Genomic DNA, 26,747 nt, shown 5'->3' on the forward strand with positions numbered 1-26,747 from the left:
ATTAGCCAAATGTATTTGTAAAGTTACACAGCAATATTTTCGTCTGGAGTCGGGACAGATTGTTGGCATTACCCTGCTAAAATGTCTAATTTGACCGCACGGACCATCATCGAAATTAGGGTTGGGCGATACATCTAATATACTCGATATATCGCAGGTTTGTCTTTGTGCGATATAGAAAATGACTATCGTGATATTCGAGTATACATTCTCACGCAGTGACATGCACAAAAGTGCACTTCAATCAATCAATCAATGTTTATTTATATAGCCCTAAATCACAAGTGTCTCAAAGGGCTGCACAAGCCACAACGACATCCTCGGTACAAAGCCCACATAAGGGCAAGGAAAAACTCACTCCAGTGGGGCGTCGATGTGAATGACTATGAGAAACCTTGGAGAGGACCGCATATGTGGGTAACCCCCCCCCCTCTAGGGGAGACCGAAAGCAATGGATGTCGAGTGGGTCTGACATAATATTGTGAGAGTCCAGTCCATAGTGGATCCAACATAATAGTAAGAGTCCAGTCCATAGTGGGGCCAGCAGGACACCATCCCGAGCGGAGACGGGTCAGCAGCGCAGAGATGTTCCCAGCCGATGCACAGGCGAGCGGTCCACCCCGGGTCCCGACTCTGGACAGCCAGCACTTCATCCATGGCCACCGGACCTGTGTGCCCCCCCCCCCTCCACAAGGAAAAGGGGAGCAGAGGAGAAAAGAAAAGAAACGGCAGATCAACTGGTCTAACAGGGGGGCTATTTAAAGGCTAGAGTATACAAATGAGTTTTAAGATGGGACTTAAATTCTTCTACTGAGGTAGCATCTCTAATTGTTACCGGGAGGGCATTCCATAGTACTGGAGCCCGAATAGAAAACGCTCTATAGCCCGCAGACTTTTTTTGGGCTCTGGGAATCACTAATAAGCCGGAGTTCTTTGAACGCAGATTTCTTGCCGGGACATATGGTACAATGCAATCGACAAGATAGGACGGAGCTAGACCGTGTAGTATTTTATACGTAGGTAATAAAACCTTAAAGTCACATCTTAAGTGCACAGGAAGCCAGTGCAGGTGAGCCAGTATAGGCGTAATATGATCAAACTTTCTTGTTCTTGTCAAAAGTCTAGCAGCCGCATTTTGTACCAATTGTAGTCTTTTACTGCTAGACATAGGGAGACCCGAAAATAATACGTTACAGTAGTCGAGACGAGACGTAACGAACGCATGAATAATGATCTCAGCGTCGCTAGTGGATAAAATAGAACGAATTTTGGCGATATTACAGAGATGAAAGAAGGCCGTTTTAGTAACACTCTTAATGTGTGACTCAAAGGAGAGAGTTAGGTCGAAAATAATACCCAGATTCTTTACTGATTCGCCTTGTGTAATTGTTTGGTTGTCAAATGTTAAGGTGGTATTATTAAATAAATGTCGGTGTTTAGCAGGACCGATAATCAGCATTTCCGTTTTCTTGGCGTTGAGTTGCAAGAAGTTAGCGGACATCCATTGTTTAATTTCATTAAGACACGCCTCCAGCTGACTACAATCCGGCGTGTTGGTCAGCTTTAGGGGCATGTAGAGTTGGGTGTCATCAGCATAACAATGAAAGCTAACACCGTATTTGCGTATGATGTCGCCTAGCGGCAACATGTAAATACTAAAGAGTGCAGGGCCAAGAACCGAACCCTGAGGAACTCCGCACGTTACCTTAACATAGTCCGAGGTCACATTATTATGGGAGACGCATTGCATCCTGTCAGTAAGATAAGAGTTAAACCACGACAAAGCTAAGTCTGACATACCAATACGTGTTTTGATACGCTCTAATAAAATATTATGATCGACGGTATCGAAAGCAGCGCTAAGATCAAGAAGCAGCAACATAGATGACGCATCAGAATCCATCGTTAGCAGTAGATCATTAGTCATTTTTGTGAGGGCTGTCTCCGTAGAGTGATTTGCCCTGAAACCGGATTGAAAAGGTTCACAGAGATTGTTAGACACTAAGTGTTCATTTAGCTGCTGTGCGACAATTTTTTCGAGGATTTTCGAAATAAAGGGAAGGTGGGGCACCGGTCGGTAGTTTACCATGACGTCAGGATCAAGGTTAGGTCTTTTGAGCAGAGGATGAATAACCGCTTTCTTGAATGCTAGGGGAACAGTGCCAGAGGAAAGTGATAAGTTTATAATATTTAGCACTGATGGACCTAATAATACAAAAAGCTCCTTGATAAGTTTCCCAGGAAGTGGGTCAAGTAAACATGTTGTTTGTTTTATCCCACTTACATGCCGTAATAGTTCCTCTAATGTTATTTCATCAAAAAGAGAGAGACTATTTTGTATTGCAGTATCCGTCGTAGATACAGTTGTATCTGTGTTAATAGAATCCAGTTGTAGCTGGGATGCGTTGTCTTTAATCTCCTTTCTAATGAGTTAAATTTTCTTATTAAAGAAATTCATAAAGTCATCTGCCGAGTGGGTGGAGCTATTGGGAGGAGTCCCTTGTTGGGTTAGCGATGCTACTGTACTAAACAAAGATTTAGGGTCGTTTTTGTTGAGGCGGATGAGATTTGAGTAATATTTAGCTTTAGCTAAGGTAAGCATGCGTTTATACAATATTAAACTATCACTCCATGCTTGATGGAAAACCTCAAGCTTGGTCGCGCGCCATTTGCGTTCCAACTTTCTACATGATAATTTATGAGCTCTGGTTTCTTCTGTAAACCATGGGGTGCGCCTTTTAGGGGCCCTTTTTTGTTTTAGTGATGCTATACTATCAATGGTTTTGCGCAGGGCAATGTCAAAGTTGTTAGTTAGGTTATCAATAGAGCCGACATAATTTGGGAATGGTGCCATTACCAAAGGCAGTAGGTCAGCAAGAGTCATCGTTGTGGCAGCATTAATGTTGCGGCTGCTATAGCAGTTATTATTATTATTATTAGTTTGTTGACAATGAGTCAGAACTTCGAATTTCATAAGGTAATGATCGGACATTACTTTAGTATACGGGAGTACCATAACTTTGGAGGTGGTGACACCCCTGACCAGCACTAGATCTATCGTATTACCGTTGCGATGCGTAGGTTCATTTATTATTTGTGTAAGACCACAGCTATCAATTATAGTCTACAGTAAATGAAAATGAGATAAGAACACTGAATGTGTTCTTATCTTTCATAGGGATTGTGAATGATAGGCAAAATAAAAAAATAAGTTCAGATCATCCTTTAATAATGTTTCTACATCCTGTGAACAGCGAGAAAATAAGTATGTGTCAAGCAAATGCTAATTTCAGCAAAAGTGGCTGACTCGCTAACTTTTCAAAACTTGGTTTAAGCTTGTCGATGGTAAATCCAGAGAGGCATTCCGCAGCGTGTGCAAAACTACCCCAAACTTTGCTCAATGGGCATCAATGCGGTGAAATCACACATGCTAGTAGCTTATCATAAGTCGGTTATTTAAAGGCAGGCAGCAGTTAACAATGTAATATTTATTATGGCGTGTCAGCTACTACTAATGCGAAAAAATAGAAACATACAAATTAATTCTAAGATGAAACGGTCTATTGAGTCAATTGTAATTTACTAAATAGTAACAGTTAATGTAAACTTTTCAATTATTCAATATTATCAATGTCAAATGCTTACAATTCTGTCTATACAGGCAGATTTTGACTACAGGTATATATACCTATATGCAGGAGGACATGGCATTACATTATTTAAGTGACATTAAAAACAGCATTAAAAGCATTAAATTAGATTTGCTGATACATGTAGAGTCTGGAAACTGCAGGCACTATTGTTCTCTTTATTAAGGAAGGACAAGCCTTTTAAAGTTATTTCTGTTCAATAGTTATGGAGGACGTATTATATAAAAATTGCCTAAAATTTCTTTCATTTCATTATAAATGACTACAGTAAAGGAGTTGAGAACTGTACCTGTCAATGTTAAGTAAAATATTTTTGGAATATCTGAATATATTCCTCTGTTTTGAAATAGTTGCAATTCGAATAGTAAATAAATCACAACAACGTTAGTTTTAGCACATTGTTTATTTATTTGCACAGGTACAAAATCTTTCAAAAGATCACCCAAATTTTCACATGTTATTTTATCCATTTATTTTTGCCCTGTTTTCCTTTAAATGTTGTTGTGATTTGATTTCTCCCTTCACTGTTCAAAACGGAAAAGCAGAGCAAACATAAACAAAAGATGACATCAACAGTGATTTAACTTTTAACACATAAAAGTTAACATTTTCCATTAAAATAAAAATATACATAGTGTCTACAAAAAACAACTAATATCGGTCCATTTATGTATGTACATTAATATATGTAATATGTATATGTAATATATTAGGACACGTAATATGACATGAGTCAAGCTATTTAAGTCTAAAGCTTATAAGAAAAAGATGTAAGGCTTTACTTCCATCCATCCATTTTCTACCGCTTATTCCTTTCGGGGTCGCGGGGGGCGCTGGAGCCTATCTCAGCTTCCAAGCGTTGAAAAAAGCTCTGTACATAAAGCAGGCTGCAATGTACAATGTACAATGTAATGTATGAAGCTCTCAGGGCATAAAGAGGAGCAAACAGGGAGGTCACTCAACATTACCATAGTCAAGGTCTTGTATTTTAACACACATTTAAGTTCCTCATGTCACACCAAGCTTTATATGTCTGGTGTTGGATGTTTTATTTAAATAAATAAAGCTACCGGTGTATTTATATTTTAAAGACGCTCTTTCCTCCCTTGTAGCGTCGCTATCTTTAAAATACTTTTCAGAGCTTAGCGCGCAGAGGATCCTGGGATGTGCAAAGGATACTCGACATTGCTAATGGGAGAAAAGAACACATCTGTCAGCCAGATTCAAGGTACACTTGGCTTTTTAGAATTGGGACAGCCTTTGCGCATGAAGTTAGCACCCTACAAATTAGCACTGCAAAGGATGCGGTCGCCGAAATGAGACAGCTATTGACTACCGTTTTTGCAGGCGGTGCTTAAAAATATAAAGACTGTTTATTAAGAATTAGCTTTACTGCTAACATATTTATATATTTAATAGGGCTGTCAAAAATAGCAAGTTAATTACCTGAAAGGTGGAGCAGGTTGTTATACGGTCAGTGATCAGGTGAGAAAGGAGACTCCGGCTTATGGCAAATTTCACTTCTAAATAAATCCAGACAATTCTTGGATAGCTGTCACCATGTTTTGTGAACATATAGTAGGTACAGTATGTGTGTAAATTCAAGTAAAACATTTACAAAATGACATCCTTATAAAATTTAAGCATGTAGCAGCGCATTAATTTCACAGACGCATCACAACGTTTGCTTTTTCCTTTGACAACATCACAGATTACTACTCACTGCAGACTTCACGAGAGACAACGAACATAATAAAACATCACTTTCTGTACAATGTCTGCTGTCACTGGGATTCTGACTTAGGATGTTGTTACAGTCTGATTAGATGAAGAATGACTTGTCATAATCCTCGCGAAGAAAACAGGGGGGTGAAACCAAGCATCTTTTCGTGTTTGTCTTGCCATTTCCAGGTCTTAATTGGATGCCAAAGTTGACCAGCTTGTTGGGTTATGTCCTCATCCTTCTACTATCAAGGTCAGAGGCATAATTCATGATCTAGAATAAACTTTCCTAAGTTCTGAGGAAGCACCTAACCAGCTGCTGATGTCAATATAGCAGCACAAGCTAGTTAGCTCTCTGTGATAACGGCGCTGCTAAAAAATAGTTAGTCTGCGTTAGCGCTTATAATAACAATATCACTAATACTTGGTTAATATGCAGGTCACGAAATGTAAATGGAGTATTGTTGGCAGTTTTTGGATGGTTATTTAGAGGGCTTTATGGGTGAAATAGAGGCCCTCCCATTGACTTCATTGTAAGCTGACTTTTATTTACATTTATTTATGAGTTGGAATGCATAAAAAGAATACATTTGTCTTGTCTCTCATAATGATTGTGAAGGATAGGCCAAATAAAAAAAAGTGTGATTAATCTAATTTTGAAAAAAAAAAAAAATCGACAGCACTAATATTTATAGTGTATGAATGTGTATGTGAATAGGTAAAAGTGATGTATAATGTAAAGCGCTTTATGTATCATTCCAGGTATAGTAAAGCGCTATATAAATACAGACCCTTTATTTTCCAGGATGAAGTGATCAGACTCAGTGGAGGGTGATGCCTGCTACAGGCCGTGAACACGGCAGCTCTATGGAGGACCAGCACCTGAAGGGGAGCTTGGCTAACGTCCCGCCATCGGGTCATTCTACGCCACCATTCTCCGCCGCTGTGACACCGAACTTCATCAATGAAGCATCGGTGGAGAGCAAGGTCGTGTCCATGGCTAGCAGCGAAGGCGTCATGGCACTTCATTCGCCCGCTGAGGCCAGCCCAGCCAAGCCCGGAGTGACGTCACCCACTACCTTGGATGGCACCGCAGAGACTAGCCCGGCTATCTCGGCTTCAGGCACTGTAGTGTACACCGTCAACAGTTTGGTTAGCATAACAGAATCAGCACCATTGTCAACCAAGCTGCCAGCTTCCAATTTTGGTTCTTCACTCCAGACGGATGACCATCCATTCGTCTTGACTTACAGAGGCGTCACTGTGACTCTGGAGAACGACCGCGTGTGGAAGCAGTTTTACAGCTGCGGAACCGAGATGATCCTCACTAAACAAGGCCGTCGCATGTTCCCTTACTGTCGCTACCGCTTGGCCGGTCTAGATCCCAACCAGCGATACTGCCTGGTGCTCTCCATAGTTCCAGCAGACAATTACAAGCACCGCTTTAACTTCTCAAAGTGGGAGGTCAATGGATTGTCAGAGCAGCAAGACGAGGGTCCAACGCGGGCCTTTTGCCATCACTACACGCCGTGTCCCGGCTCTGACTTGATGGGTGGGCTGGTGTCCTTTTACAAAGTCAAACTGACCAACAACCCCAAAGACCTGGATGGTCACATAATCCTCAGCTCCATGCGACGCTACATTCCTCGACTGCACATTATTCCGCTTCTCAATGAGGCCACGTCGCCGCTGAAACAGCCTCTGGTCATGGGTCCGGAGAGCATGACTTTCACCTTTCGGCAGACAGAATTTATGGCCGTCACAACTTACCAGAACTTTCTGATCACCCAGCTGAAAATTAACCACAATCCTTTCGCCAAAGGCTTCAGGGAGGAGCGGATGAATCCTCAATTAAGTGGAACAGAGACCTTGCTGCTCAACACTGAACCACAGCCTCTGGTCTTTGAACTTAAGGACCAAATGGAAATCAAAGTAGAACCACTAGAGCAAAGGTATGCCTCAGGATTCTGTTGGTATTTTTCCATAAGTGTTGTATTGATTTGCACTGTGTTTTGTCTTAACATGTGGTTAGTATGCATACAATCTGATCATCATTACGTTCACTTCAAGCAGAGATATTCAACAAAATGTATTTCCAGGAAAGCTAAGGACCAGGAGCCGAACTTTTCCCTTCAATATTACTCTTATTTTGTATGTTACAGAGTACACTAAATTTTTGATTATATATTTTGTCAGAGTTGCAGAAGCGCTTTGCTGTTTTTTAAGTGTACTCCCGAGCCACAAGTTGAGTTGAATAGCGCAACTGATAAAAAAGAGAGGACCTAAAATTGAACCTCGAGGAACACAACTAGTATAACTAAAGAAGTTGATTAAATGCTAACTGCCTGCATCTGAACCAATGGCAACACTTTAGTTACATAAATCCCATTAGGGAAAAAATGTGTAACTACCAATAAGAAAATAACTTAAAGCTGCCTTAAACTCCTCAATTATGTAAATCACAAGTTTGGACCCCAGTGTTCTCTGTTTGGGAGCAAGGTTAAAATGTCAATGCAAGAGTCTGCCAATGTGTTTACAGTGGTCCAAGTTCCTCTATACAACAGGAGCTCTCTAGTGTTTTTAGGAGTTTGCTGCAAAAATGTTTGTCTCCCCAAGTTTTGAACTAAACCTGAGGGCCGTTGTGGTGTCATTCCCGGGCCTGATTTCGCCCCTGAACCACCACTTTAAAAGCTTTTATTTAAAGTATTTGCACATTTTATTACTACCTCCATGACAAAGCAGAGAACATTTTTTGGGTGACAATCTGGATCAAGGTGCAGAGCTATGTCTTGTTTGGGTTGCACGATTTAAATGATATCAATTTGGCCGATGAAAGAGCTTTTAATACTATCACCATATCGTGATAATGCATATGGTGACACATTCTAGCTGTGTCCCTCAAACTTGACGACAAGCTGCAAAGAACATGTGCGTCTTCAGTGTAACGTCTCTGCGAGCAAGTATGGCTAATGTACCTTCACAGTGCAAAGCTACTTCTATAGTAATACTCATCGCTTCTATGGCAGGAATTAAACTCTGTTTCTTACAAGTAGGGCTAAATCGATTATTTTAAATTCGAAAAAAGCTTTGATTTATATTCTGTTTGTGTCGATTATTTTGCCTCGATTACTTGTATAATCCATCCATCCATTTTCTACCGCTTAATCCCTTCGGGGTCGCGGGGGCGCTGGAGCCTATCTCAGCTACAATCGGGCGGAAGGCGGGGTACACCCTGGACAAGACGCCACCTTATCGCAGGGCCAACACAGATATAATGAGTACAAATAATAAAAGTGCATCAAGTCCGGACCCCAAACACGGGGACATAGATATACGTGTGCTCTGGCAAAACCGGTATCATCACAATAAAAACTTGATGTGGTTACTTGCTGTTGCTGTGGTCATGCTCGTGAGTGCCATTAATGTACGTCTCGCAAATAGTCTTTTTGTTTTTACTCCAGCAATTTGCTCCTTCTTTTTACGCCAGTCTGTTGAGTTTTTGTTACTCTTATTGAGTTAACAAAATGAACACAACTTGTCAAAAGGCATAAAAACAAAGAAAAGGTACGCATTTGTTGATGCCTGAATCCTGTGCAGTGGAGGGCTCCGCCATGCGCCCTGCTTTTTTGCCTGCAGGGGCCTAAATGAAGAGTTCATACACCGAGACATGGTTCGCACGCAGAGGCATATTTGGCTAGGCCTGGGCCGATATTCGATAAGTCAATTAACCGATGACAAATGAAAATTAAAGTTGATAAGTTTTCCAGCGCCGATAAATTGCCATGTGCATGCTTCAAGAGCATTCACGGTTTTCGTCACTTTTAGCCCTACGCACATTTGTACCATAGAATGAAAAGAACGGGGTAAATTTTATAGAGGTGATAATCTTTAGGCACCCCACGATTTGATTCCGATTATGATTCAGGAGCTACGATTCGAGTAAAAATCGATTATTGATGCTTCTTTAATTTATGTATATTGATGCAGCGTTACATTTGTTTTACTTTCACTAAATAAGCGTTTATCATTTGCAACTTTTAAAAACAGTGCATCTGTAAGGAAAAACAGTTAAAAATTAATTCCCATTACATTTATTAAACTAATGGAAATATGTGCAAACTGGAACATAAGTGCCCTAAAATAAAGGAGCCAAATTTTAATTTACTTAATTTTATTTATAATAAATAAGTCAATTATCGATTATTGACGTTTACTAATCGATTTTATAATCATCCGTGACCGAATTGCGATGCATCTAAAAATCTATTATTTTCCCCACCTCTAGTGAATGATCTTGTCCTCACTAAGTGTCTTTGACTTTTTGTGTAGCGATGCGGGGCCGCTGGCTCGTTAAAATCACACCGTGCAACTAATTGGCATCTAGCAGCTAACATGGACAAAATTATCACAAAACCAAATGCTACTGTACCAGTGAGGGAATAATTCAGTTGAAATTGAAACCTTTGGAACAACATGAACCTATCAACACCAATAAGCCAGTTTGCCGAATGTGTGCGACTACAACAAATCTCAAGATATTTTGTTGCTTTTGGTGTAATTTTCATTTAGACAAATCATATCAGATAAAGTATGTTTTATTGTTATTTGTTTGTTTTATTTTACTTGGAAATATAAATGTTTTCATTCCAATTACAATGTTAAAGTACATGAGAAAAACAAGTGAATTGCATTTGGAAGGATATACATTTATTATTATTATTATTATTAATATTATTATTATGTATTATCATTACATCAATGGCTGCGATGAGGTGGTGACTTGTCCAGGGTGTACCTCGCCTACCGCCCGAATGCAGCTGAGATAGGCTCCAGCACCCCCCGCGACCCCAAAAGGGACAAGCGGTAGAAATGGATGGATGGATCATTACATCAATGGTTATTTTGGTCCCATAAAAATAATGAAAATCGAAAAGCACGGAAGTGCAGCTTAGTAAAAAGGAGCGCTCGTTAGTACCACTAACTTACTCTCTAGCAGTGTGCGTTGGTTCCCTCTCCCCTCTAAATCCAAGTCCACAGCAAGTCCCTCTCTTTTTCCAGGATGGTTTGTTGGATTTTTGGCCCATATTCAGTGAGCAAAATAGACAAAACTTTGTGAATGGCGAGAAAAGAAACACATGTTAAAGCACTGAGAAGTGGCAACTGAGAAGTGGCGACCAAGTAATGACTGCGTAAACAGGATTTGACGTAAGGGGCTCGCCCTCTCCAAAATGGCTGTGCCCCATGTGTACTGCATTGCACAGGAAGTGACATCCTGGGCCGGGGCAATTATATGATCGTGATCGATGATCGTGATTAATTTCAGTTCGATCACGGTGATCAGCTGTTAGCATATTTCCTCGATCAAACATGGCGGAAATGTCTGTTAGAAGATACTGCAATAGTAAACAATAGGGAAGCAACAGTGCTCAGTATATTCCTGGACGGAACAATCCACCTTCATTAATGGCGTCCGTGCGTGTGTGTGTGTGTGTGTGTGTGTCTTTGCGTGTGCGTGTTTTTGTAAATGTTTGTGTCCGTGTGTGCGACCGTCCCTTTCCACCTTTGCGAAAGTCAGGCTCGTCAGGACGTAATAAATGTTCAAGCCTTACACAGCTGGAAGTGCAGTCCAGAAGAACAAACTAAAGAAATATGACTAACACTAGCATAAAAGTTAAAACACAACATTTAAAAGGAGCAGCAACTTTAGCGACAGACTTGAGTTTCACTGACTGCTTGAGTTCACGTTGTGGTGAGCAGTAATCCTGCCCTAAATGCGGTCTTGCAAGCAGGCACAGAATGTCGTTGTGACTGAACTACGGTATTAGTCCTGTCTGGGAGAATAAACACACCCGCTAATTTAATCAGAAAAAGGCATTTTTATATCCAACTATGTTTGAATCAGCCTTTTGTTTGTGTTTGCTCTGAATTAACTTCTCTGATATAACATGTGCTAAAAAAACCCCACTTTGTGGTCAAATCATTTTTGAGTTGGTGGATAAAAACATTTTGTTCCTGAAATAATCATTAAAGGTGTTTTGTGCTGGTACACATTATTTGACAGTACCTAAAATTCAAACTGCTCTTTAATGTATTTTCATTAAAATTAAGATACAGAATTTGAGATTTAAAAAAACGCCAAAATCTGGGTCACCGTTTGCAAAACCAATGGTGAGAAGCACTGATGTATACAAGTAATCAAAGAATACAAATAATAATTTACCAAATTAATTACCGAATTCCCCCACCCCTCCAAAATGTCTGTTACAAGATACTGCAGTAGTAAACAGTAGCGATGCAACAGTACACTATGTAATCCAACTTTAATAAAAAAAAATAAAAAATCGGGATATTAATCGAGATCGAACAATATGAAAAAAAAAAAATTTATTCATTTTTTTTGCCATTTCTCCCAGCCCTATGACATCCCCAAAATGGCTCTGCCTTCAGGCCTCCAGCGGCCCACAAAAGGAATGAATGAATGAAACGCTCCTACACCGTAACATGTATCAATATATTACAGTATCAAAAACAGCATGAGCACATTCAACAATATCCGTCATTATTTTGGTCACGATAACAGTGATATACCATTTTCATATTGTTACATTCCTATTGAAAATATTGTATGTAATGAAAGGGACTGAGGTAGTAATAGGTTAAATATTTAATTGATATTGTTCCACCACCGTCTTGTATTTTTGTCTGATTATAATTGTGGTCAAAATTTGAATCATTCAACGAGTTACAACATTTTAAGTATTGGTATCACCGATACTGCCCCTGGAACTACTTGGTATTCATTGGATTGATACCCAGAATTAATGTTAAATAGCCAAACAGAAGAAAAATAAGTGCTTATTACATTTGAACAGTGGTGTGTATATAAATTTGTTATTGCAGAAAGTAACCAGCCTTTAATAGTAAATCAGCTAGTAGAATAGATTTGATAAAATAATATGAGCAGAAGTAGTATGGAAATGTTAGATTTAAATCTTCTGTGCGCTTTATTAAAAGCAATACCCAAGCTATAAAGGCAAACTCCATGGCCAAAGACTTTCAGCAGAATAATGTGTAAGAATTCTTGAAAGAAGTTAAGGTTTTTCAATCCCTATATGACATAAAATTTAAGTGTAGTCGTGATTGCTAAAACCCATGGAGGATCAGAAGCAAAATTTTCCTTCATTTTTTATGGGTGGCCAAGTGCTTAAAGTGGTGAACAAAGTGAAATATTTGGGTCACATCATCAGCAATGATTTATGTGATGACAATGACTGTTTTGAATTGTATGCACAAGCCAGTATGCTGGCATGCACATTCCATATGTATACAGATGTTAATAGCCCTTTTTATAGCCTACTCTACTCCTCTATACAGCCTAATTGTGCAGCTACAGCAAAGCCAAATAGAAAAAGCTTCAGGTGGCATAAGATGGACATGAGCCACTCATATGTTTGTAACTTGTAATGTTCCTACCTTCCATGCTGTGTTGAAGAATGTCATGTACAAATGTATGCTGCCATTGACTGACTCAAAAATATGATCATGGCCTTGATAAACTTGCCCAAAGTGTATTCCTCTTGTTTCTGGAAAAAAATATTTTAATCCTTCCACCCATCCATCCATTTTCTATTGCATGTCCCTCTCAGGGTTGTGGGGGTGCTGGAGCCTTTCCCAGCTGCTCGGGTGGAAGGCGGAATACACCCTGGACAAGTCACCAGTTATTGCAGGGCCAACACAGATAGACAGTCAACATTCACACTCACATTCACACACTAGGGCCAATTTTAGTGTTGCCAATCAACCTATCCCCAGGTGCATGTCTTTGGAGGTGAGAGGAAGCCAGAGTACCCGGAGGGAACCCACGCAGTCACAGGGAGAACATGCAAACTCCACACCGAAAGACCCCAAGCCCGGGGATCGAATTTTAATTTTAATTATATGTATATGATACAATGAGAAATTATGCAATATGTTACCACATGCGTCCGCAGCCAAATTAGGAGCCTTTGTAACATGTTTTGAAATTACACTATTATCATTTATATGCCAAGTTGGCCCTGCGATGAGTTGGTGACTTGTCTCCAGGGTGTACACTGCCTTTCCGCCCTTGTGCAGCTACGATAGGCTTCAGCCCCCGCAACCCCGAGAGGGACAATCGGTAGAAAATGGATGGATGGATTATGTCTTGTAGATTTTTGTTTCTTGTAATGTCAGCATGTCATGACATGTTGAAAAAATATGTTATAATTTCTAAAAAAACTGAAAGAGTGGTGTAAAAGTCACACTGCGCTGTCGTTATCATGACAGCTGATTCTTCCACGTCCCATAGCAGGTCGTGGCCAGCCAGGTGACAAAACTAGACTGGTTGGCGTGGCTCACTGGTTATTTATTAGCCTGCGGGAGAAGCAATTGCAACAAATGGTTGACTTTTCTTTTGATTTATAATCTCATTTGTTGGTTTAAAATTTCTCAAACCTACCTCACCTAGCATAAACGTGTATCTTGTTTTAGATATATTTGTTGATTAATTTTTATTGTCTCTCAGCCCTCTGAGCACCGAATCGGCGTACTGTGAGCAAGAGTCCAATCCGGACCTGAAGCCCATTACCTTCCCCGCCACCCCAAATAACAAGCATGTCGTTAGGTGTATGAAGGGCCTCCAAGTCTTGGGGCACCTTGTGCTTGCAACTAAACGTCCACTCGTTGAAGTCACAGTAAAACAGGTTGAGCAAAGGTATGCTTTGATTTTGCTTTTATTTTCACCAAAAGTGTAGTTTTGATTTGTATTGTTTTTTTCTCATGACAGCTGTTTAATATGCATACATACAATCTGATGAGGGCTTCACGGTGGCAGAGGGGTTAGTGCATCTGCCTCACAATACGAAGGTCCTGAGTAGTCTTGGGTTCAATCCCGGGCTCGGGATCTTTCTGTGTGGAGTTTGCATGTTCTCCCCGTGACTGCGTGGGTTCCCTCCGGGTACTCCGGCTTCCTCCCACTTCCAAAGACATGCACCTGGGGATAAGTTGATTGGCAACACTAAATTGGCCCTAGTGTGTGGATGTGAGTGTGAATGTTGTCTGTCTATCTGTGTTGGCCCTGCGATGAGGTGGCGACTTGTCCAGGGTGTACCCCGCCTTCCGCCCGATTGTAGCTGAGATAGGCTCCAGCGCCCCCCGCGACCCCAAAGGGAATAAGCGGTAGAAAATGGATGGATGGATGGACAATCTGATGATTATTGTGTACATGTAAACTTGTAACTTGATATTGGTCCGATATCCTCAAAAAACTATTATTGGATGATGACTTGCATCTAAAATGTCCAATATGAGTTCCGATACAAGCATTCCGGCAGTCTGTTTACTTGTGCAAAGCTGGACAGCCAGTTAAAAACACAAGTTTGATCTTTGCTTACGTTTTAGTAAAGTCAATTACAAAACATAAACATGCCAGGTTATAGACACACAAGCAATAAGTGTCCTTAATTAAACAATATTGCAGTCGTCAACACACTTACAGATGCAGTCTCCGAGGCAGAAACGTATATCAAAGTATCCTGTAACAAACATGTTTGCATCATTCAAACTCCTGCGTCTTGCCCTAATTTAATTAATTATGACACAAATATACAAACAAAAACACAAATTAACAGTCTACTTCAAAAGAAAATGTCTGTCATAAGGTTAGTGTTTCATACAATTGTTATGAGTAATTTTACTCGGCCAAACCTTTTCTAACATTTCACACTACAAAATAATAAAAGCATTTACTCAAACATACCTCATCTAGCATTAACATATTTTGGTTTGGATATATTTGTTGATTTGTTTTTATCGTCTCCCAGCCCTCTGAGCACCGAATCGGTGTACCGTGACCAAGAGTCCAAACTGGATCTGAAGCCCATCACCTTCCCCGCCACCGGGGATCTTGTGCCGGCACCAAAACGTCCACTGGTTGAAGTCGAAGAAAAACAGGCTAAGCAAAGGTATGCTTTATTGTTTTGCTTTTAATTTCTCCAAAAGTGTAGTTCCGACTTGTATTGTTTTTCCCCCTCATAAATGCTGTTTAATATGCATACATACAATCTGATTGTTATTGTGTACATGTAAAGTAAGTGCATCTTTATACAGAATGTGTTCTTTGGTGTTAATCTGGATAAGGGTTTAGATCCATGCCTTTTTGCAAAATTTTAAATGTTGTCAACTTTTATTTTTTATCAGCTTCCAACATAAGCTAAATAATACTTTTTTTTTGAAATTGTATCAAAATATTACATTGCAGTATTAGGTTAATGCTGAGAAAAAATTATGATGTAGGCAGTTGCTTGTTGTAATATTAGCATATCTTGATGTACTGCATATTTGATTTAATAGAAAAACCAAGTGTGATCTTATTTCTAAATATTAGCAATAAAACACACTTAAATGAGGTTCATCACACACTGATATTTTACAATAAAACTCCCACTGCATTGTTATCACAACAGCTGATTCTTCGTCTTCGCTCTACCTGTCCCCTAGCGAGTCCGAGCCAGCCTGGGCAAGTTGACGTCACTGCACTGGCTGGCGCGGCTCAATGGTTAATATTTATTAGCTCACAGGGGAAGCGATTACAATAATAACCTTTCATTTGAGTTATAGTCCATTTGTTGATGGGCAGCAATATGAATGGAAAACACCTTTTCTTAAACCTATCTCATCTCGCATGAGCATATCTTGTTTTAGATGCATTTGTTGATTTATTTTTGTCTCACAGCCATCCGAGCATCGAATTGGCATACCTCCCCGCTGAGCAAGAGTCCAAAAGACTGAAGCCCATCAACTTCACCCCCACTACAAAAGACGAGCATGTTCCCGGGTGTGTGACGGGCGGTCACACTTTGGCGGACCTTGTACTCTCACCAAAGTGTCCACTTGCTAAAATTCAAAAATGTAATGTGGGTGATGATTATGTGTCACACAGCAAGCAGCCACACACTGAAGTCACACCAAAAACACTCTCATCATCATCATCTGCATCCAGCCGGAGATCCCTGCAAGGGTACGGCAAAAGGAAGAAGAGGCCCAGGCTGAGATTCCATAAAGGGTGGAAAAGAACACCCTCCCTTGCTGAAGACCCCAGCCCACCATTAGGCGTTGCTACACAACCAGAGATGGATGAAGTGGAGGGCCTGACCTTTGCATCATTCGCCACAAGGGTCAGAGTTGACATATATTGTTTTTCTGTACTTTTCTCTCCAAAACTATATTGATATTTAGACATGTTTTCATGGTTAAATGTTGTCATCCTAATTATTATTTTAAACCTTTTATTTTAAACTGACATAGAACACTATTATATTTCCTTTTGCATACCCCCCAAAAATGATTAAATGCATACGCGATAAGAATTAATATATCACGATATACAGATTGGTATGTAATTGGTAATAGGAAAATGGGTTACAAAGCCTTCTAATTTAGCTACTGGCAATTCACCCTTAATATCTGGTGACTTTCTGTTGTAAAATGTTTCTTGCTACACTTCTTTTTAAATGTAATAAGCACTTATTCTGTTGTTTAAAATTAGTTTTGGATGATACTACAAATTTGGGTATCAATCCAATTAAGGCTGCAGCTAACGATTATTTTTCTATCGATTAATCTATAGATTATTTTTTTCGATTAATCGGTTAATCTATAGATTATTTTTTTTCGATTAATCTATAGATTATTTTTCCTTTTACCGATTATTTTTTTATTTAAAACGAAGATGAAAAAATAAATGTAGGCCAGTTTTTTCAAAAGGCATGGCTTTTATTTACAAAAAAAAAGGATGGCCACTCAGTCAACATTGACAACAACATGACAAAATATTCTGTAACAATGTAAACATTTAAAACTTTTAACATTTAACAAAATTAAAAGTAGCTTATTTGCTTTTTAATGTGCAAATATAAAAGTAAACACCCAGTGCAAATCTTAATATTCTGCAATAGTATAAGCATTTCAAAAGTAAAAGTATTGCTTATTTTGCTTTAAAATTTGCAAAAATAAAGATGAAGATCCAATACAAAAAAGTGCAAAACGGAAATATTCTGTAACAGTGTAAACATTTCAACAAAAGTAAAAGTATTGCTTATTTGCTAAAATGTGCAAAAATAAAGATAAACATCCAATACAAAAAAGTGCAAAACGAAATATTCTGTAACAACAGTGTAAACATTTCAACAAAAGTAAAAGTATTGCTTATTTTGCTTAATAACACAACAATGATAGTATGATTAAAGTGAAAGTTAATTGTTCGTTTGTACATAGTATATGTAACTGTTAATGTTGTAAAAGGTATTTGCACAACTAGTTAACGTTAGCGTTAAAGAGGAGCGCGTCTTTGTAAACACTGAACAGGCACGCCAAACGCGCCTCTCAGAGCGAAACAGTGTTTTAGTTTATGAATTTACAACGCAGATACAAATGACACATTCATGTTTTTGTGTAATGATGACAACGTATACTCACGCGGACGATTGACTAGTTGATGGTGATGGCAAGAACGCTGTCGGGTGTTTTCTTTTCAAATGTTTGTTTATAGCTGTTGTGCATACAACAACATTATTAGCAGAGGTGGGTAGAGTAGCCAGAAATTGTACTCAAGTAAGAGTACTGTTACTTTAGAGATTTATTACTCAAGTAAAAGTAAGGAGTAGTCACCCAAATATTTACTTGAGTAAAAGTAAAAAGTATGTTGTGAAAAAACTACTCAAGTACTGAGTAACTGATGAGTAACATACACACACATATCATATATGTATATATATATATATATATATATATATATATATATATATATATATATATACATACATACACACACACACACACATATATACATATATATATATATATATATATATATATATATATATGTATATATATATATATATACACACACATATATATATATATACATATATATATATATATATACACACACATATATATATATACATACATTGATATATACAGTATATAATTTATATTTATTTATTTTGACGTTTTTGTTTACATGTTAAAGGTGTTTTAATGAATATACATGCATGTTTAACAAATATAGATTCCTTTCTTTCATGAAGACAAGAATATAAGTTGGTGTATTACCTGATTCTGATGACTTGCATTGATGGTAAACAGACAGTATTGCTTATAACGTCCACGTTTTCAAATGGAGGAGAAAAAAAGTTCCTCATTTCTGTCTAATACCACATGAAAGTGGTTGGTTTTTGGCATCTTATTTGTCCATCTTCCATATTCGTTTTTATACACTTTACAAGAAATAAATAGGCGGCAAACTCCGTAGCTTGCTAGCTTGTTTGCGCTGGCTTTCGCAGACTCTTATTTTGAAAGCGCGTCGCGATGGAGCGGCACCTTTATTGTGAAGACAGGAACTGTGCAGTCAGTCTTTAGGCTTTTGACGGGATGTACGATTGAAATGAAAAATAGTCTTTTTTCCTTCACACTTTTGATTGATTGATTGAAACTTTTATTAGTAGATTGCACAGTACAGTACATATTCCGTACAATTGACCACTAAATGGCAACACCCCAATACGTTTTTCAACTCAGGTCATGTGACCGCCTGGCTCTGTTTGATTGGTCCAACGTCACCAGTGACTGCATCTGATTGGTGGAACGGAGTGAAACGTCACCAGTTAGGCAGGCACTTTGAAGGTCTGTCTGACAGACCAAAACAAACAAAGTGTGCATTAACAGATCGATAAAAATTAGTAGCGAGTAGCGAGCTGAATGTAGATAAAAGTAGCGTTTCTTCTTAGGCCGTTTATTGAAATACTCCCACACTTTTGACGACTTTTGGCGTGCTTTTTTCCCCCTCGCTCGCACCGCTCGCATCGTCTGCTTTGCGCTCCGCCATGACGGTAGTGTGACGTAAATATGCGACGCGTCGAAGCACAAAAACGGCGTCGACGTATTTACGTAACCGATGACGTCGACGCGTCGTTTCAGCCCTAAATCCAATACCAAGTAGTTAAAGGGGCTGATACTGATACTTAACATTTTCAACATCATTGATTGATTACATTTTTAATAACAATTTAAATCAGACAAAAACACAGGGTGAGGATGGCGGTGTAACAATATCAATTAAATATTTTAAATGATTTCCTACTATTGGCTCCTCCTGCCTGAGTTTGTAAACTATAACTAAAAATATATAATTAAAAATATATTTATCTAACCATTGTAGTATCGAGCATATACTGATTCTGTACTTTGTATCGTTACTGTTATTTGTATCGATCCGCTCACCTCTGTTGACAACAAGTTTGCGGTTAGCATATCCTCCTACGATGTGTAGTATCGCATGTTTAGCTATTCCTTGTCTTTCAGTAATAATAAATCTTGTAAGAAACATACTTTATTTGCCGCCAAAGATTACTGACTTAGAAGTGGCTTTGCCCTGTGGGGTAACGTTTGCAGCCAGCAAGAATTTGTTCGCTTATCGCCGTCAAATTGGGGGCACACAGCTAGACTATGTTATCAACATGCATTAACGTCCTACTTCAAAAGCATATGTCTGTCATAAGGTTAGTGTTTTTCATACCTACCATTGTTCTCTGTTGGACTAATTTCACTTGATCAAACCTTTTCTAACATTCCACACTACAAAATAATAAAAGTATGTATGATTCCTGCTGATAGCGTGTCAGATCAATGTAAGCATTGGCCAGCACTTAAGGCTCCAATATCCGTTAAGTGAAAAAGTCGTATTGGGACACCCCTAATTAGAATATAACTATAGTATTGAAAGGTCTATCATCTACCAAATTTGTATTATTTATTTAGCATATTGTCCAGGGAACACCATTTTTTTGTCCCTCTGAAATAAAGTACTGACAGACTTTAGACTTTTAGTACAATGCATACCATATTTCCTGGTCTTTTTATTCTTTTTTTTCCCCCTTGTTTGTAATGGCTCTGTATGTAACGGATGCTAGCTAGTGTAGCTTTGTGACATTGCATTAAATGCGCCTCACTCCTCGATGACCTAACCCTAAAAGTTGCGCCGGTCAATGCATTCAGATTGATGGTTTTACTGGTCTTGCCTGATTTTTTGATCAGTAGGGATGTGTGGTTGGGGATGGAGGCAGGGCGTGTGATGGGCATCCATCCCTCCATTTTCTACCGCTTATTCTCTTTGGGGTCGCGGGGGGCGCTGGAGCCTATCTCAGCTACAATCGGGCGGAAGGCGGGGTACACCCTGGACAAGTCGCCACCTCATCGCAGGGCGTGTGATGGGCATGTGCCTGTGTTTCTTTGTACTTCTACTACTGGGTTGAAGCCATAGTTTGAGCACTGGCGCCACCTAACTGGAGGCTTGCATATCACTCAAGCATGATTAAAGACACACCCACTGAAAATCCTAACACCTCATATGCATTGTGTGTTTCAAACATTTTTTTTTTTATTATAACACGTTTATTTGGCGCGGTGTTGTACCCTAGTGGGTTGGGTGGTTGACTGCTTTGCCCAAAGGGTCCTTGGTAGTACACATTTCTTGGTTAACTAAACCTACAAGGGCTACCCTGCAGCTTGCTGCCTTATCATTGTCATCATAGTTCATATTTTGATGGTGTGTTTAAACATTTTGTAACAGGAGGAACTGGAGAGTCATGTCCAATTTTTGCCTGTCAAAAACGCCTCTTCACTACCACCAGAACCTTCAACAACTCCCATAAGACTGACAGAGAGTGGTAAGAGCCCCGTAACAACCCAACAGTTGTTTTGTATTTTAAAGTGTTTTCTTGATGCCTTTGGGATGTATCAGAGGAGCTGATTCCAGAAACACTTGAGGAAAGGATTTGTCGCCTGGAGGCCATTTTACTGAAGGACCTCCTTGTTGTCAAACACAGACAGGTGATCCACCCTGTCCTGCAGGAGGGTGAGTGGACACACACTTTTGACAACAAATTCTTACATTTAAGCCAATCTTAATACTTGGTGTGTTTTATTTAGTGGGCTTGAAGTTGAGCTCCCTTGACCCCTTCAAGTCCATTGACCTGCGTTATCTGGGGGTTTGCCTGCCCCTGCCTCCCTTTGAGCTGGCAACAAAAGACAACAGGCGCACCTCTTTGGGCAATGACAGTAAGTGACGCTCATCTGTGGCAGCGTTCTCTTGTTTAGAATTGTATGATTAAAAGAATAAACAACAAAATGCTAGGGGTATCCTGATATATTATGATGAAGCGTATATAGCACTTGCCTTCACTGTAATCACGGTGGGAGACGAGGAAAATCCAGTGTGTTATTTCCTTTGTTAGTAACCTTACAATGTTATGCAGGGATATAGTTATAACAATTTAATTTAAAAAAATATGCTACTTATAGTCACAGTGGAAAGTGGGGGGAGGGGAGGGGCCTGAAATATTTTATTCTTCCAAGGGGGTGCGCAACAGAAAATATTTGAGAAGCACTGATATACTGTAAGGACATGTATTACATACTGTATATCTAGCTGTTGTGTGCTTAGCTGTTGTGTAGCTGCAATCTCCTTGTTGCCTATAGCCTACCAACCTTGTGTGTTTATTGGAAGACATTCAGATGTTAACTGGCTGTCAGTTTTACAAGTAAATGCACTGCATGACTGCTTTTATTTGAGCTCTTATATATGAGATGTTGTTTTGCTGGTGCTAAACCTGTATCCGATATCAATATTGGATCAGTTCACCACAACAAAATGCTGTTTGTGCAGCACGTCATGCTTGTGTACTTTGTACAGCGCGTCATGCTTCTCTGCTTTTTACGGCGTTGTGAATGTGTGATTCTTCTGCAGGTGAGGGATTGCCTTTCATCTCCCGAACAGGAAAGACGAGTGATATGACCAAAATAAAGGGTTGGAAAAACAAGTTCATTCACAGCAAGCAGACAAACAATGGTGAGGCTGCCTCTTTTTCTTAACACTTGTAATGAATCTCTAACAAATATGGCTACACTTGATTTATTTGGTTTATTCAGGATCACAAAAGAATCTCTCAGCATTCTGCAGCAACATGCTGGATGAGTATCTGGAGAGCGAAGCTCAGCAAATCAGTGAGCGCGCTGCCGCTTTCTCCACCAGCCCCGAAGCGTCTTCGGTGGCGTATCAGCTGCCAACGAAGGGCTCCAGCTACGTAAAAACGTTGGACAGCGCGCTCCAGCAGCGCAAGACTGTCTTGGGCGTCAATAAGCCCTGCCCGCTTTCCTTCAAGCCTTTTTTACACGCTGCCTTGATGGCACCGGCTCCTACGTTGGCGGGAGATGCTTGCAGGACTGATCCACAAAGGTAAGAACTTGATAGGTTTTTCCTACTGTTGTTGCTGTCCTGTTAAAACTTTAAATATCAACGTTTTACCTTAATGGCAAATGACTTTGTTTTTCACCACAAACATTTTACATAAGTTGATAATTGTAGGTGGGCAGCACGGTGGAAGAGGGGTTAGTGCGTCTGCCTCACAATACGAAGGTCCTGAGTAGTCTTGGGTTAAACCCCAGGCTCCGGATCTTTCTGTGTGGAGTTTGCATGTTCTCCCCTTGACTGCGTGGGTTCCCTCCGGGTACTCCGGCTTCCTCCCACCTCCAAAGACATGCACCTGGGGATAGGTTGATTGGCAACACTAAATTGGCCCTAGTGTGTGAATGTGAGTGTGAATGTTGTCTGTCTATCTGTGTTGGCCCTGCGATGAGGTGGCGACTTGTCCATGGTGTACGCCGCCTTCCGCCCGATTGTAGCTGAGATAGGCTCCAGCGCCCCCCGCGACCCCAAAGGGAATAAGCGGTAGAAAATGGATGGATGGGTGGATAATTGTAGGTGTCTGGAACAAATTAATTTGATTTACGGTACATTGTTTTTTATGGGAGAATTTGCTTGAATTTTCATCTGACCTTTTGGAACAGATAACTAAGGATAAGGACTAAGGATGTAATAATATTTAAACATCATGCTAAGTTATTAGCCTGTTAGCTGAAGAAAAGCAAAATTATCAAACTTACAGTTCCCATGTCTGTAGCTGACCGAGAGTTGGCAGAGCTCCAGGCTACACATTAAAATTTGTAGCAAAGCCTGCGGAGGTTTTTTTCCCTCAAAAGCGAGTGTTTGAGCGCCTCGTTTTCAAAAGTGGAGCAAAAAGTGAGGGTGGTGGCAGATTTCTATCACTACTTGGTTTTCATACTCAGGTTCCAGGGACACATATCATTTTACATCAGGGGTCCCCAACATTTTTTTCCACCAGGGACCGGTTTAATGTATGCATTATTTTCACAGACCGGCTTTCCACGTCTGGCAGATAAAAACCGGAAAAAAAAAGAGCATGAAAAGTCAACTCACCATAACGCTGAAGAAGCGGTAGCCCTGGGTGTGTTTCTTTGCAAGGAGGTGGTCCCCGGCACGTTGATGGCATATACTATATAACAGTATTTCTTAACCATAGGGCTGGGGCCCAGTGTTGGGTGGCGAGAGCCCCCTAGGATGTTATATCTGTTTTTTCAGCTGTGGTCCGCATAGGCCGCAGCGGTACATAGTTGTAATACACTTTACTACCACTTGTGGCAGTAATGACAATATACAGGTAAAAGCCAGTAAATTAGAATATTTTGAAAAACTTGATTTATTTCAGTAATTGCATTCAAAAGGTGTAACTTGTACATTATATTTATTCATTGCACACAGACTGATGCATTCAAATGTTTATTTCATTTAATTTTGATGATTTGAAGTGGCAACAAATGAAAATCCAAAATTCCGTGTGTCACAAAATTAGAATATTGTGTAAGGCTAATACAAAAAAGGGATTTTTAGAAATGTTGGCCAACTGAAAAGTATGAAAATGAAAAATATGAGCATGTACAATACTCAATACTTGGTTGGAGCTCCTTTTGCCTCAATTACTGCGTTAATGCGGCGTGGCATGGAGTCGATGAGTTTCTGGCACTGCTCAGGTGTTATGAGAGCCCAGGTTGCTCTGATAGTGGCCTTCAACTCTTCTGCGTTTTTGGGTCTGGCATTCTGCATCTTCCTTTTCACAATACCCCACAGATTTTCTATGGGGCTAAGGTCAGGGGAGTTGGCGGGCCAATTTAGAACAGAAATATCATGGTCCGTAAACCAGGCACGGGTAGATTTTGCGCTGTGTGCAGGCGCCAAGTCCTGTTGGAACTTGAAATCTCCATCTCCATAGAGCAGGTCAGCAGCAGGAAGCATGAAGTGCTCTAAAACTTGCTGGTAGACGGCTGCGTTGACCCTGGATCTCAGGAAACAGAGTGGACCGACACCAGCTGGACTGCTGCTGAGTGGTCCAAAGTCATGTTTTCTGACGAAAGCAAATTTTGCATTTCCTTTGGAAATCGAGGTCCCAGAGTCTGCAGGAAGACAGGAGAGGCACAGGATCCACGTTGCCTGAAGTCTAGTGTAAAGTTTCCACCATCAGTGATGGTTTGGGGTGCCATGTCATCTGCTGGTGTCGGTCCACTCTGTTTCCTGAGATCCAGGGTCAACGCAGCCGTCTACCAGCAAGTTTTAGAGCACTTCATGCTTCCTGCTGCTGACCTGCTCTATGGAGATGGAGATTTCAAGTTCCAACAGGACTTGGCGCCTGCACACAGCGCAAAATCTACCCGTGCCTGGTTTACGGACCATGATATTTCTGTTCTAAATTGGCCCGCCAACTCCCCTGACCTTAGCCCCATAGAAAATCTGTGGGGTATTGTGAAAAGGAAGATGCAGAATGCCAGACCCAAAAACGCAGAAGAGTTGAAGGCCACTATCAGAGCAACCTGGGCTCTCATAACACCTGAGCAGTGCCAGAAACTCATCGACTCCATGCCACGCCGCATTAACGCAGTAATTGAGGCAAAAGGAGCTCCAACCAAGTATTGAGTATTGTACATGCTCATATTTTTCATTTTCATACTTTTCAGTTGGCCAACATTTCTAAAAATCCCTTTTTTGTATTAGCCTTACACAATATTCTAATTTTGTGACACACGGAATTTTGGATTTTCATTTGTTGCCACTTCAAATCATCAAAATTAAATGAAATAAACATTTGAATGCATCGGTCTGTGTGCAATGAATAAATATAATGTACAAGTTACACCTTTTGAATGCAATTACTGAAATAAATCAAGTTTTTCAAAATATTCAAATTTACTGGCTTTTACCTGTATAACAAACAGAAGAAGTCTGGCGCTAAAAGTAATGACAATATATAACAAGCAGAAGAAGTCTGGTGCTAAATTATCACTAAAGTGGTAAAGCTGTATTTTAATTTGCACTTTAATTTTATTCACAGTGTAAACATCCATCCATCCATTTTCTACCATTTGTCCCTTTTGGGGTCGCGGGGGGTGCTGGAGCCTATCTCAGCTGCATTTGGGCGGTAGGCGGGGTACACCCTGGACAAGTCATATTTATTATTAATTTATTAATTTTAGCACAACATAAACATATTGTATGTAAATATATTGTTTATATGGTTAGTACTTCTTTTTCTAATCAGCCTGACCTAAGCCTAGGCCTTATTTGTTCAATTATTAATAATTTTTGTGAGTAACACATGCTTTTATATCATTTTGCAAGGTACTAAACTGTAAGTAGGTTAGATATTTTATTTCATTGAATATGATCAGAATCAAGAGTAAGATTACTAATTCAGTGTTAATATTGGAGTGGTCCCCGGGTCCCTCTGCCTACAATCTGGCACATTATAATTTTATATGTTCATGAATGTACGATAACAAATGGCGACTTCCTATCAGGAGGTATAATACACACCTATTAACAAGCTTATTGGTGTGTTTAGTGGGACAGGCAAAAGTTAAGTTGGAGAAAATGCGGTAGTTTATAAATTAATTAATGTTTCTGTGCGGCCCAGTAGCAAATGTGTCACGGACCAGTTCCGGTCCCCGAACCGGTGGTTGGTGGCCACCGTTTCACATCACACTCTTTTATACTGGGCCCATTTAATCCAGCTGTCCATCCATTTCTACCGCTTGTCCGTCTCGGGGTCACAGGTGTAGCTGAAGCCTATCCCAGCTGAATTTGGGTGGAATGCGGGGTACACCCTGGACAAGTCGCCACCTCATCGCAAGGCCAACACAGATAGACAGACAACATTCACACACTAGGGCCAATTTAGTGTTGCAAATGAGCCTATCCCCAGGTGCATGTCTTTGGTGGTGGGAGGAAGCCAAAGTACCCGGTGGGAACCCACGCAGTCAGGGGGAGAACATGCAAACTCCACACAGAAAGACTCCGTGAAGTGTTGTTGTGAAGCAACAGCACCGACACCTGTGCCGCAGTGCTGCCTGGCACATTTAATACACAATGGAAACTGTATATATTTAGCA

The 26,747-nt window shown here is 40.0% G+C and overlaps 1 protein-coding gene across 2 annotated transcripts in view; it reads left to right on the forward strand.

The window, feature by feature from the left end:
- The window catches only part of mgab (MAX dimerization protein MGA b), a 66,182-nt gene that overhangs the window by 9,161 nt on the left and 30,274 nt on the right, over nt 1-26,747 (forward strand). The window contains exons 2-11 of one of the 2 annotated variants that reach the window (XM_061929359.2): nt 6,178-7,324; nt 13,918-14,106; nt 15,215-15,355; nt 16,126-16,227; nt 16,333-16,567; nt 21,022-21,118; nt 21,193-21,306; nt 21,381-21,509; nt 22,198-22,299; nt 22,380-22,686. In XM_061929359.2, coding sequence (XP_061785343.1) covers nt 6,207-7,324; nt 13,918-14,106; nt 15,215-15,355; nt 16,126-16,227; nt 16,333-16,567; nt 21,022-21,118; nt 21,193-21,306; nt 21,381-21,509; nt 22,198-22,299; nt 22,380-22,686 — 2,534 coding nt within the window. In that variant the 5' untranslated portion in view covers nt 6,178-6,206. The remainder of the gene's footprint in view (nt 1-6,177; nt 7,325-13,917; nt 14,107-15,214; nt 15,356-16,125; nt 16,228-16,332; nt 16,568-21,021; nt 21,119-21,192; nt 21,307-21,380; nt 21,510-22,197; nt 22,300-22,379; nt 22,687-26,747) is intronic. The other variant, XM_061929360.1, reaches the window with a different exon arrangement.

Source organism: Nerophis lumbriciformis, linkage group LG34, assembly GCF_033978685.3.
Source record: "Nerophis lumbriciformis linkage group LG34, RoL_Nlum_v2.1, whole genome shotgun sequence".
Taxonomy (NCBI): Eukaryota; Metazoa; Chordata; class Actinopteri; order Syngnathiformes; family Syngnathidae; genus Nerophis; species Nerophis lumbriciformis.